The 12,998-nt window shown below is 52.0% G+C and overlaps 1 protein-coding gene across 6 annotated transcripts; it reads right to left on the bottom strand.

Annotated features, from left to right (window-relative positions):
- Window positions 1-251: 251 nt before the first annotated feature.
- Window positions 252-12,295, bottom strand: KLF11 (KLF transcription factor 11). Of its 6 annotated transcripts, XM_081596478.1 has the most exons (5): window positions 10,330-10,696; window positions 8,915-9,184; window positions 6,397-7,366; window positions 3,477-3,546; window positions 252-2,864 (listed from the first exon to the last, which is right to left on the bottom strand). In XM_081596478.1, the coding sequence occupies exons 2-5, from the start codon at window positions 9,173-9,175 to the stop codon at window positions 2,804-2,806; spliced, it is 1,362 nt and encodes a 453-aa protein (XP_081452604.1). In that variant the 5' UTR covers window positions 9,176-9,184; window positions 10,330-10,696; the 3' UTR covers window positions 252-2,803. The 6 variants fall into 6 exon arrangements, with proteins under 6 accessions (XP_081452604.1, XP_081452599.1, XP_081452600.1 ...); XM_081596473.1 differs by lacking the exons at window positions 3,477-3,546; window positions 10,330-10,696 and adding an exon at window positions 12,185-12,295; XM_081596474.1 differs by lacking the exons at window positions 3,477-3,546; window positions 10,330-10,696 and adding an exon at window positions 11,211-11,405.
- Between the last annotated feature and the right edge of the window lie 703 nt (window positions 12,296-12,998).

Genomic DNA, 12,998 nt, shown 5'->3' with positions numbered 1-12,998 from the left:
GAAGCGGCTGCCTCCCACCCCAACTCTTGGCACACAGAGACCCTGAGGACAAGGGTCACGGGTTACCCGGCACCCATGGTTCTGTTCTGCCAAGACCAGTCCCGACATCAGAGCGGCCAACACGGAAACTGCCTTTTCACATGATTTCTTTTAGAAAAGATCCTCCAAAGAACCCAAAGGCCGAACAGAATCCCAGAAAACAAAGAAGGGTAGTGGTCAGGCACTGGGTACATCACAGTACAGGACACAGGTCCAGTTTGCAAATCGAGTTTTATATGATTCAAAGAAAAGAGTTACATCACACATATTCATTTAAATAATGTCAAAGTCTGTTACATAAAACATAATTCTCAAACATTTAAAATTTTATCATTGAAACTACTTTAAAAGGCTCAAAGTCAAAAAAGAACAAGCAAAACTGCTTGGGCAGTAAAGTGCACTAGGAGCCGAGCCTCCTGCGTGCTCCCCCGACGCCCTGGCGCACGGAGGGACCCCATGCTGAACACGCCCCGCGAGGCTCTGGTTCTCACATTGCGTTTTTCAGGTGAAGCTGTTTCCCAACTTGCAATCTTTCCATCAACAACAGAGGGCCCAAATTGTTTACAGAAGGTATTTCAAAGTCTCATCAGGAAATGGAAGTGTAAATCAAAACCTTCTTTCTTTTTTTTTTAGCATATCTGTTCTTTAGAAACAACACTGTTCAGAGAATGAACTTCATTCAGTGTGACAAGCAATCAAACACTCAAGAGACATATTACCCACCAGAACCTTAATCAGACCAATACTATTTTGTGTTAATTATGAAAAATATCTGAATTTAATGCCATTTACAGCATACACATACAAATGTTTATGCTGATCTAGGGCATGAGTGGGAGAAAGGATGGGGTGGTGGGGAAACACGAGCTATGTACATTGAATTCTGGTTCTCTTGTAACTGCAGTATGACACGGAAGCCTCCTAAACACAGCCAGCACTTAACAGGCCTGTGTGTCAATCAGCGGTTGATACTAAAGGGTAACTTAATGGGTGTCAGGTGACATACAGTGAGTGACCGGGTGAGGGCTACCAGACTGAAAAACACCTGCACAAAGCCTAACTGTACTTACTCGATATCTCACCTCACCATCCTTTTAATCAAGGCAAATGCAAGTAAATAAGAAGCAAAGACAGAATCTGACTACATACAGCATGACAAAAACCATTCCCAGACTCAAAGGGCAGTGACACTGCCGTGTTCCTTACACACATTCTCTTGCCTGGGTTCCCAAGGCTGCCCAGTGGAAGCAGTCTCAGCGGCTTCCTGGACACCGGGGTGCAGTCTCAACAACGCTGGGACCTGTGCTCACGGCATCAGTGAGGCCCGTGGTCTCTTCTCTAGGCAGACTGCAAAATACCCCATTCCAAGTACTGTTCTGTTTGATCAAAACAACTCCCTTCCAACAAAGTGAATGAAAGGGCAGCTTGGTAGGATTATTGCTGTTCCCTGTCACTAACATTCCCCATCACTAATACTTAATAAACAAAGGAATCGGAACACGGCAGTTGGACCGCACAGCTACTTAACCTCACATAAGCTTTCCTTTGGTGGAAAGTTCCTCCAACCACTAAGGACATCTTTTTCTCTAAGAAGTGATTCTACCCACAAAACACTTGGGTGAGGCCACAGCAAAGGAAGTCAAAGGGACAGAGCAGCTGGGTCTGAGCGCTTACGTCATCTTTTCTTGGTGTCTGAGGTACAGACAGGAGACTGAATTGACCAGACACTTAGATGCTACAGTAGGTCTCTGCTCACTGGCTATCTACCAATTATTTTAAGTTCATCTCTGGGGCACAATCTTCACAAGTCACACCACGGACACAGGTGACTAAGTTCTACTTAAAGAAAATTCAAATTCATTGGGCTACATAAAGACTTAAAAGGACCTGTCGTCTGGAATTTCCCTTGAGAGTATTAGGAAGAAGCTGCCTGCAAAGGTTTTCCCCTGCCCCCATTTCTTTAAGAGGCCCCTATTCAACTAGTTCTGATTTTAAAAACTCGTAGATCCAAAAGGCCTGATTGCAGAGTTGTAAATTTTTTTTTTTGCCTGAATAATGTGCCAACTTTACCAAAAGCAGGGTTATTATAAAAATGTTAAACATTGAAAAGAAGATTGTAAAATCATCTATATAGAAACTGGTGATCTGAGAACCAACAATATAAGTTATCTTTTTTATAAAAAACAGTATAAAAATTAGTACCCTGTCTCAATCCTACAAAACAGGAATAGGAAGGTTGTAAAAATCCAAATTTTGCAAAATTTATTGCCAAACTGTGTGTCTTGAATGCTGGTGATTTAGATTACCAAATTTTCTTCCATTTCCTTAAAAGAACTTCTGAAACTACAAAAGATACTGAACAGGGTCCCAACCAAAAAAAGACAAGTTAACATAACGTTCATCAGAACCAGCTCCCCTAGCCCTCAAGACGATCTTTGTTGTTGTTTTTGGAGAGAAAACCATCACTTCCATGATTCCTGAAAAAAAAAAATAAAAATAAAAAGGCTTTGGAAAACTCCCGTCCACCACCCCCCGGCGGCCCTTTCAGGTGGAGGCTGGCACACGCTCCAGCGGGCTCCCAGGGTCCTCTGCAGAGGCCGCTCTGTTCAGCCTGCCGACAGCCGCCTGCCAGCCGGGGACCCTCTTGGTGGCCATGTGGCGCCGGGCGTGCTTCGTCAGGTGGTCGCTGCGCATGAAACGCCGGTCGCACACTGGGCACACGAACTTCTTCTCCCCGGTGTGAGTTCTGCGGTGGCGAGAGAGTTCATCCGAACGAGCAAATTTCTTGTCGCAGCCGTCCCAGCTGCAGCTGAAAGGCTTCTCTCCTGAGGGGGCGAGAAAACATACGAGAGAGAAATGTAAATGCCCGGCACCTTACTGGACACGTTAAGCCATGTCATTTTAAAATTCTGTTCATGAAAACCTAAGAGACAAGTAACACCTATTATTCCGGTAACAGGTTATCTGGAAGTCAAGAAATTGTCCAAGACATGTTTCTTCCTGCCACACCTAAGATGCAACAAGTCAGGGCCCCAGGATGTTGAATTAATCTAATATTTATTATTATTTTTGAACTTTCTATTTTGTGTTGGGGTGCAGTCGATTAACAATGCTGTGACAGTTTCAGTTGAACAGTGTAGGGACTCAGACATATATCCATCCATACATACATACATTTATCCCTTCTCCCCTAAACCGCCCTCCCATCCAGGCTGCCACATAACTCTGAGCAGAGTTCCCTGTGCTGTCCAGTAGGACCTTGGTGGTCATTCATTCTGAACAGAGCAGTGTATACACGTCCATCCCAAACTCCCTAACCATCCCGTCCCCCTGGCAACCATAAGTTCGTTTTCTAAGTCTGTAAGTCTCTTTCTGTTTCATAAGTAAGCTCATTTATATCATTTCTTTTCAGATTCCACATATAAGGGATGCCATACCATGTTTTCAAATTAAAATCTTTGACTGTGAACTTGGGGCAGGAGGAAGATTCTTGAAAACAATTAATTCCTAAAAAAATAAATAAATAAAATAAAAATTCCTTTGCTCTCTGAAGCTGCACATCTTTAAAAAAAAACCCTCCCAGGACCTTCACAACTTCTCAGAATCATTAAATCCATCTTCATGTCTGTTACTACACTGACGATGAGGTTAATCACAAGACTGGTTAGAATTCTAATAGCTAACTTCTTGTTGTCACAAGCTTCATGCGTCTGTCATTCACTTCATTTCAGAGCACCTGGCAGGTGTCCCGCCTATACTGTGTCTCCCTGGAGGTACAGAGGTGAGCCAGGGAGTGCCTGTCTGCAAAGTCCTCCTGGGCCTTTCCAGCCAGCATGGGCCTTTCCAGCCAGCAGGAGTGGGCCCTTTCCTGCCTCCCAAAGCCCTCACCTTGACCAGGCTGTGACCATCATACACTGCTCATGCAACCTTGTGAACGGATCTGTTAAATGCTGTTGCGTGCTGTCATGACCTTCCTTCTAGAAGGTTTACGAGTTGTCTAGTTCATCCACCTATGTACAGTTTAGCCCCCCAGCACAGCACTTTGTATGACAGGTGGTGAATAAATGGTTCTGAGTGAATGAGTGCTGAAGAGACATCAACTAAACATTTGGTATTTTCAAAGCAGATTTAACAGGAAAATTCAGCATCCCAGTGGCTTTTTATGAACCACTCTAAGATCCTGGATTTCAAAGACCTCATGTTGAAAGCACAAGGTTACCTGTTTCCAGGAAACCACCACTGGTGGCAGCGTACCAGGTGGCCAGATGTTGGAGACAACCCTTTGGTGTGGGATTTATAAATTGTCCCATGTTTTCAACTTAGCAAAAATGTAGCCTTTGCCCACTCTACTTTATCCTAAGGAAAACATTTTCAGGTTGGTACAGTGAAAAACCATCTTATCTAATGTAAACTTACCCAAGGTTTCTATTTCTTACAAAAACTCCAACTCAGTGTGTACAAAGTAGCACTGGAATTTGATTCATCAGAACCTTTATGGTTAATGTCACTTAAGAACTTTGGGAAACCTGAAGACAGCTTGCTTGATCACCTTATTTCAGTATTTCTATCAAGGGAAGCTGACCAAATGAACTGTAAAACATCATCCCACTGCATCCCCAGATGTGGAATCTGTGTTTGAACGTGATCTGAAGCTCACCTCAGTAGTCTTCAGTGAGAAGTAGAGTTTGCCAAGTCAAGGAGCCCCTTAGAGGTACCTGTTCACGCTGACCCTGCAGCACCAATAATCAATCATGACTTACTAGAGTCAGGCTCCTGTGACAGACACCGAGTGTATATTCAGTGAGATCAGACAAGTATACAAGTAACTAAAACACAAAGGGAGAACGTGGTGAAAAACACAGCAAACCACTAGGGGCAGAGAAAGGAGGAGAGATGAGGAAATATTTTAAGAACTGGCTCTTACAGGGTTTTCAGTAAGTAGAGACGGGCAGAGGATGAACAGGGGCACTGTGGGGCTGCAGAGAGAAGGTGAAGCCAGAGAGGCAAGTTCTTTACGGGCCAGGTTTGGGGCTCATCCCTGAAGCACACAGCCCCTCCACAGCAGGGAGGGTGGTAGAGCTCCTATACGGCCTGCGTTCCAGATGCAACTTCATTCTGCAAGTGGGAGCTACCACGGTTAAGAGTTTTAATGTGGTAATTACAAACCGCTCTACCTCAAATGCATCTCAGAGTAAACTACCATAACCACTCCCTTCAGTTCAGCTTTTCCTCAGTTGTATTCCACAATTCACTACCATCCCCTAGGCCACCAGCAGACACCTGGGGTTCCATGATCAAGAGCTCTTATGAAACACATCTTGACTGCAGAACCCACGACCTATTACTGTGCTTTCATGTATGAATGTGTGTGAACCTTTGTAAGCTGAGTTTAGTGAGCAGACTATTTAGCCACAGGACCCTTGAAAACAGAACTAATACTAACTCAAAAGAGTAAGAAAGCCACCCGAGACACTCAGGGCAAATCAGTCAAAAAACAGAAGTTCCATCTACCAAGCAACCTCACACCCCAGGTAAACAATGTAGTAGCCACCAGCGCCATGCTGCTGCTGCTGCTGCTAACTTGTTTCAGTCGTGTCTGACTCTGTGCGACCCCATAGATGGCAGCCCACCCGGCTCCTCCGTCCCTGGGATTCTCCAGGCAAGAGTACTGGAGTGGGTTGCCATTTCCTTCTCCACACCAGCGCCATGTAGCTATATAAATGAAAACTCCATTAAAACGTAAAACTAGGTTCCTCAGACACACTGTTCACATTTCAAGTGTGTGTCACTAGTAGCTACCCTACTAATGGACAGAGGACATTTCCATCACTGCCGAAAATCCTTCTGGATGGAATGGACAGGACTATAGAGAGATCACTAGTCATTACAGTTAGTTTTCTTCTGTGACTTCTGAATTAAAACTATGAATTTACAAAAATAAAAAACTGAAATTCCTTTAAAGTTCAAATATTCTAGAATTTTCCACACTTTGGAAAGCTCTTTTCCCACAGTAAGCCTAAGTCACACTGACAGAGTGTTTACTGAACGTGAATGGACATTTTCTAAAATGCAAAGAAAAGTCTCCACTGCAATATGAAGACAAAGAGGCTGCGTGAGCCTCACCCTAAAAGCCTATCAATCACAGGTTCAGAGAATGACACTAAAAACGGAAGGTTCTAGAAAAACCACTGACAGATGTACTAACATTCACCCCAAGACGATGATGGCTTTTCAAAACCAAAGAAAAATGGTCACCTTCTCCAGTGGTCCCAGCTTTGCTCCCACTAAGAAAAGGATGTGTGTTTCCTAATCACAGGATCTGACCTCCCCACGCCCTACCTACCTTGCAGTACTCACCTGTGTGAGTGCGAAGATGAGCCTTGAGGTGGGAACTTTTGAAGTAGGTTTTCCGGCAGCCTGGGAAGTGGCAAACATAGTTCCTTCTTCGGGAAAAGTCGACCTGAGGGGCACAGCTCTGACTGGATGCAATGAACACTGGAGCAGGGGCAAGGGGCAGGAACCTGGTGTTCCCGACAGGCATGCTGCCGGCTGAGCATGTGGCAGGCTGGGGGAGGGCCCCCTGGGGCAGAAGCAGCATCACGGTTCCCTGAGGTACAGACGGTCCCACGAACACAGGCGGGGGCGCGGGAGCCGCGTGGGGCAAGACGGGCTTGACAAGCCCCGCAGACACCTGGGGAGGTGGCTTCAGAACAGCTGGTAACAGGCCACTGGGTCCAGTCACAGGGATCATTTGGCAGAGGACAGGGGGACTAGGAATGGGGACGGAAATCAGAGGAGTAGCTTTCCTTGCCAAGTCGTTTTCATAATTCTTTGGTGAGCAGGCCTGAATTGCAACGGGCCACCCTGCCTGCTGGCCTTTGTCGGTGGGGGTCAGGCCATTGGACTTGTGCGAGCAAGGCTGACAGGACACTGAGCTCATGCTGAGTAAACTGTCTGTGAGGTGTATGTCCTGCAAAGTTTCAACGTGTCCCAGGAACTGTGCTTCTCCTTCTGTGCAAGCTGGAAGCTGGTGTCCTTGAGTCTGGGCAGTGGGACAGGAGTGGTGGGCAGGAGCGGGACTCCCGCCAGTGTGGCCAGTGATACCCGTCACCGTGGCCCTGCAGGGCGGGCTGGCAGCTGGCTCCAGCAGCTCCGGTTTCGGACCAGGCAGGCCCCCCTCTGCTGTCCTGCTCAGCACTCTGGCAGCCCCAGCAGAGGCTGGGGGGACCGCCACGACCACGGGGGCTTTGGAAGCAGTTACTTGGGAAGGAACAACTGTCCCTGTTAATGGTTCCAGGAGGTCAGGGCTCTGAGGAGGAGTCATGCACTTAAAAAGAAAAAAAGGTACCACGTGAACAGGTTGTTCTGATTAAATTTTAAGGAATTTACCTTGATCATGTTGCCTCCCCAAGGCCTTTACAAGGAAGTATCTAGAAAAGACTGGTCGAGGTCTGCTCACAGTAGCACCCAGTGGATACACAGCCGGCATCAGCCGCTCTACTTCCTAGCTTCCTCCCCTCTTCCTGCCCTCTCTCAAAGCCATCCATTTGCTCAGTTGTAAGAAAACCAGTGCCATGCTTGGCCTCACACATCTACTGAAACGGACAATTTAAATGTTAGGACTACAAATGAGAGATAAAAATCTATGTTCAAGATGAACGCTTTACATGATAATTTCAGATTCTCAAATAACTTTTTAAAATTCTAGTGGAAATCATCACTTATCCATCAATCACACATGTATTCTGTGCCTAGTGAATGCACAGTAAAACCTAACAAAACGATCCCTAAAAGGCCATGTTCCAACCAGGGTTTCTGTCTAAACCAAGCCTCTTTTTGTGTAACAGCCCTCCTGCCCCAACAACTCCCACTTATTTTCAGCTTCTGAGTGGAAAATTCCAATGCCAAGTAACTGAGAGTATGAAGCAGGGCACCTCAACCAAGGTGGATGCAGGCGTGTGTGTGTGTGGCGTGGGGTGGGGTGTGTGTGTGTGTGTGTAGAAAGGCTTGATGGAGAAGTGGTATCTGGGTAGAAGTGGAGGAGAAAGAAGGAACCAGCATAAGCTAAGACCCGTATGTCTGTCACGTGGACACACATGGAAAGGACAAGAAAGTGGACACAGGGGTGACCAGGCGTTGGGGGCTGGGCCAGAGGAACTGTGTGGGGAGTGGGGAGCCCAAGGCAGACTGGCACTTCACCCTAGGATCAGACCTGTCTGTAGCCAGGCCCACTACCTGGACAATCCTCTCTACTACCCACAAGTCCCTTCTCATCCCTCCAAGTCGGTTTTCCACACTCCTTTCAATACAAGCTTCCAGCCCAGGACAATCAGATTATAATCTTCAGTTTTGTTGGCAACTGACAGCTCTCAACGTCTCCAAGTTGACAAGCAAGTTTTCTCCGGGAATTTCATAGCTGTAGCAAGTTAAGAAAACCAAAACCAGTGCCTGACTGCACCCAACTCACCCAAGAAAGAAGCTGGCTGCCACAGAGAGGCCAGGATTTCACTCCAGCTAACAAAGGCACCAGAGCACAGGCCTTCCCCAGCTGCAGCAGTTGATGCTGCTCCTGGACTAGGGTATCTGGGGGAACCGAAGCCCTGCCCTGCAGTTTCCCAGGGAAATCAGTACATTTCGCTTTCTCCCATCAATCTGCAGGTTTCGGTCGCCGTACACTTTCACCCCATAGCTACAAACTATGATCAATAGAAAGCTATTTTCAAGAGAAAAAGGAAGTTTTCACCCTCTGGACCCACACAGGGGGAGGACATGAACTTGCCAGCCAGCATCAGGCAAATCTACCTAGGATCTCTTCAGCACATTTAATGAATGTACTTCAGTCATTACACAAATTGCTCCTCTCCTTTCCTCTTACCAAAGTTGATAGAGAATGGAAATCCTTTGGTAGCTCGGGTGGGGTCGTGTCCACGTGCACGGATGTGGTGACATCCCCAGAATCAGAGACGGGTGTGAGGGGTCTGATCTTCAACAGGTCAGCTTTCTGGGATCTCTGGCCCCAGGAGCTCATGCAAACAAGAGCCTCCACAGCTTCCATGTCATTCTGCTCCAAGATGCTGCATGTGGACCTCTCGCTGTCGTGCCGCTTCCTCTCCAGGATTGACTCACATATGTCCATGATGTCAACCTAAAGGCAGAACAACAGGATGGCTCCTCAGTCCCTAGAAACACAGGGAGGGGCACCCCGACAGACAGCATGGGGACGTGCACAGGAGCCCGCCAAGCGCCACGGGCAGCACATGGGTGCACTCTGGCTTTCAGGAAGGATGCCCACAGAGCAGCCGAGGAACACCGAGCTCCAAGGCAGCACTCTGCTGATGGGAGGAGAGGAATGAACTCAACTGGCCAGTGGCTTCCACAGAAAACCCTGATGCTCAACAAAGGTTATTAAGTTCCCGTTTTCTGTCGGTAAAATGAATAATAAGACTTATTTCTAGAGGTGTGAGCCTGTCTAGTACCTAACTGTCCCTGGAGGAGAAGAAAAGACACCCATGGCTCAGGTCGGCTGAGATGAGAGCACAGCCTTTCTGAGCCGGCGAAGCCACCGGAGTATCCCTGCAGAAGCATCTGTGACAACTCTGGAGGATCCACACCAGGCAGGGCATCCATTGCTCAGCAGAGCTCAGGACAGGAGAGCCTGTGCTGTTGGGCCCGGGTCCCCACACTCGGGGGCACCGAGTCACTTCTGAGGCCACAAGGCCAGCATGGGGATGGAAGAAAGTGTAAGATCCGCCACCAGCCCAGGGCCTGAGGGCTTTCCAGCACAGCACCCTGTCTTTTTAAGCAAGAGAGGGGCGGGAAGCGACTGGAACGGATTTGTTCCCAAAGAAACTTTACATCTACGAAGATACACACTTCTAGTCAGTTCAGTCGCTCAGTCGTGTCTGACTCTTTGCGACCCCATGGACTGCAGCATGCCAGGCCTCCCTGTCCATCACCAACTCCCGGAGCTTGCTCAAACTCACGTCCATCACATTGGTGATGTCTTCCAACCATCTCATCCTCTGCCGTCCCCTTCTCCTCCCGCCTTCAATCTTTCCCAGCATCAGGGTCTTTTTAAATGAGTCAGTTCTTCACATCAGGTGGCCAAAATATTGGAGTTTCTAGTCAGTTTGCCTCAATACCCCACCTGTCCTGCCCAGGTTGCCCCCCACCCGAACCCCTAGGACCCAGGTAACGCTGCTGCTTTTTACAAAGTCTGCTCTGGCCCCGCTTCTGCCTGAAGCTTCTGCCCGCTGCTCCGGGCCTCCTCGAAAGGAGCGGCGAACTCACAGACGTGGGGCCTGCCGCCTGCTTGGCGAGGAGGGACAGGGAGGTGCAGGGCCCCCGGACCTCTCTCTCGGCTCCTCAGCGGCCCGTGCGGTTCGACGACTAGGCCCCAGGTGCAGCCAGCGAACTCCGCGCGACCCTCAGGGCTGGACCTGAGGTCCCCCCGGGGTAGAGGCGCGGCGCCCGGGCCCACCGCGTGCTGCCTTCCCGCCAGCACTTGCCACGCCCCTGCATTCCCACAGCCCTCGCCCCGCCTCCACCTTCCCGCCAGCTGTTGCCCCGCCCCCACGGCCTTCCCACCGCCCGCGGGCCGCGTTCCCACAGTCCCCGCCCCTCCTATGGCACCCCGCCGGCCTTGCCCCGCCCCCTCAGGCTTCCCCCTCCCCCGCCGGCGCCCCGCCCCCCGCAGCTCTTGCCCCGCCCCCACCCTCACCCTCCCCTTAGCTTTTGCCCCGCCCCCTCGGCTTTTTCACCGCCCGCGGGCCGCGTTCCCACAGTCCCCGCCCCTCCGCCAGCACCCCGTTCCCCGCAGTCCTGGCCCCGCGTTCCGGACGGCCGCGCCCCACCCAACGGCCCCCTCCTCACAGGGCCTGGTGACGTCATGGCTGGAAATAGCCCAGCACCTGGGGGCGGGCAGGGCGGGGCCGCTGCGGCAGCGCCGGACAAAGCTGCGCGTGGAGCAGCGCGAGGCACACGCCCCCTTCCCGCCCCTCCTGCCGCGGCCTCGCACGGCCGCCGCCCGTCCCGGAGGCCGAACCCGCCGGGGTTCCTAACGGTGCGCGCGCGGCGGCGGCGGCGAGGTCCCCGGCCCTCCTCCACTCGCCGGCCCCGCACAAGAGATCGCGTACCCGCCTCGCCCCTCGCGCCGATGGGCGGCCACTCACCACGCGCGGCGCGTCGATCGGGCCCGCGGAGCCCGGAGTGTGCATGGTGCCGGCGGCCCGGAGGCAACAAAGCGCCCGCGAGGCTGGAGCTCTGGGGCTCGGCAGCTGCCGCACGTGCGCGGCGGGCGGCGGCGGCGACCACCCGGAGCACCGGCGGCCGGCGGGCGCCTTCGCCCGCCCGCGCGGCTCTGCCCTGGCGCGGCCCTCGCGGCGCGGGCGGGGCGGGGCCGGGGCTGGGGCCGGAGCGGCAGCGGCGCGGGGGCGGAGCGTGGAGGGGAACCAAAACACGCCCCGCCCCGGAGGGGGCGGGGTCGCGCGGGCGACAGCCAATCTGCGCCCGGCCCGTTCGCCGCCGGCCAATCGGCGCCGCGCCGGGCCGCGTGATCACAGCCTGGCCGCGGCGTGATCGTGCAGGGCGGGACGCGGCACGTGTTTTGGTCGCGGCGACGGGGCGGGGCCTGAGGCCCTGGAAAGTAGGGGAAAGGTCCCGGCGGCGGCGGCTGCGGCGGCGGCGGCGGCGCTGCGATGCGATGCGATGCGATGCGATGCGATGCGATGCGACTGCCACAGCTGCGGCGGCCGGCCGGGCGGCCAGGCGCCGGGGACCGACCGCGCAGCTGGGGCCGGGGGAACCCCTGAGCCTAAGGAGCTTGCTGGGGAGAAGGACTGCGCTTAAAGGCGTGGGGGTGGGGGGCACTGGCCGCAGCCTGCGGGAGCGCAGGTCCCTACCGAGTGAATACGCACAGTGGAGGCGGCTCACCTAGAGGCCTTTACCCAGATTTTGCTTTCTTGAGCCCCAGGTTACGTTTCTTGCATCTGCTTTTTGCAGCAGATGTCCAGAGCCCAAGCTTCTAGACTTGTGTCTGCTGGACGCGCCCCCCCCACCGTACCGAGGCAGCTCCGGGCTGCAGTTTCCGCTTAGTTCAGGGGAAGTGGGGAATTGAGGGCAAGACGGATGCCCACCCAAAAGTCACCTGGTGAAACCCTCTCCCCAGACCAGGTGTGAGCGTCACTCCCCTCTGGGACATCTTCAGGCCTGAAAGAGAGATGCCAAGGACCCCCCAGACGCCCCGCCCCGCCCCCTTCGCCCCGCCCCCTTCGCCCCGCCCCGCCCCCTTCGCCTCCCCCACCTCCCACCAGCATTTCTGTTTCCTGTGTCTTTCTGAGTGTGGTTTATCCATTCGGCAGCTCAAAGTTCCTAAAGAGCAGGCTGAGTTTATTTGTACCCCCACCCCATCCCCCGCAGCCTGCAGCGAGGCATGAGACCACCCTTCATCCACTCCCGTGACCCATGCTTGCTGAGCTCGGATATGGGTGGGCACAGTTCACCGTCCAGAGACCACGGTCAGGAAACCTCGGCCCTAAAAGCTGAGAGCAGGTGAAAGGAAAGGAAACCTGCCCTGTGGGGACTGGCTTCTAGCAAGAGAACACCTGAGCCTAAGGAACAGGCCACCAGAGCACCAGGCCCTCCCCCTTGTACGGATAAGTAAGCAGATGAGGTCCAGGACTCTGGCCAGCTTGTTCCTCGATAGGCCTGCTCTGTTGGGCAAAGGGATGATAATCTGGCCTCCGGCTTCTGTCCATTTCATCTTCTTCAGATCATTCCCAGTACCTTTCTTGGCCTGTAATCTTTCTGTTTGTTTAGTTATTTGTTAACTGTCTCGAGAAGGAACCCTCCTCCCAAGTAGTTAGGGACCTTGTCTGATTCACTGTGAACCTCCGGTGCCTGGTTCACTACTAACATACAGTAACCATTGGTTGAATGAGTGAATGAAGGGCAACACCATC

This window comes from Giraffa tippelskirchi, chromosome 4, assembly GCF_054371585.1.
Source record: "Giraffa tippelskirchi isolate mGirTip1 chromosome 4, T2T-mGirTip1v1.2.pri, whole genome shotgun sequence".
Lineage (NCBI taxonomy): Eukaryota > Metazoa > Chordata > Mammalia > Artiodactyla > Giraffidae > Giraffa > Giraffa tippelskirchi.
The sequence above is the reverse complement of the archived record's forward strand: the minus strand, read 5'-3'. Positions and strand labels throughout refer to the sequence as shown.

Excerpts from the sequence above, each read along its gene's own strand:
- KLF11 (XM_081596473.1), bottom strand. The coding sequence starts at position 12,238 with ATGTCCCAGAGGGGAGTGACGCTCACACCTGGTCTGGGGAGAGGGTTT. Across the intron at positions 9,185-12,184 it reads TGGGGAGAGGGTTTCACCAG|GTTGACATCATGGACATATG; the intron begins GTGACTTTTGGG and ends TTCTGCCTTTAG. Across the intron at positions 2,865-6,396 it reads TCATCTTCGCACTCACACAG|GAGAGAAGCCTTTCAGCTGC; the intron begins GTGAGTACTGCA and ends TCGCCCCCTCAG.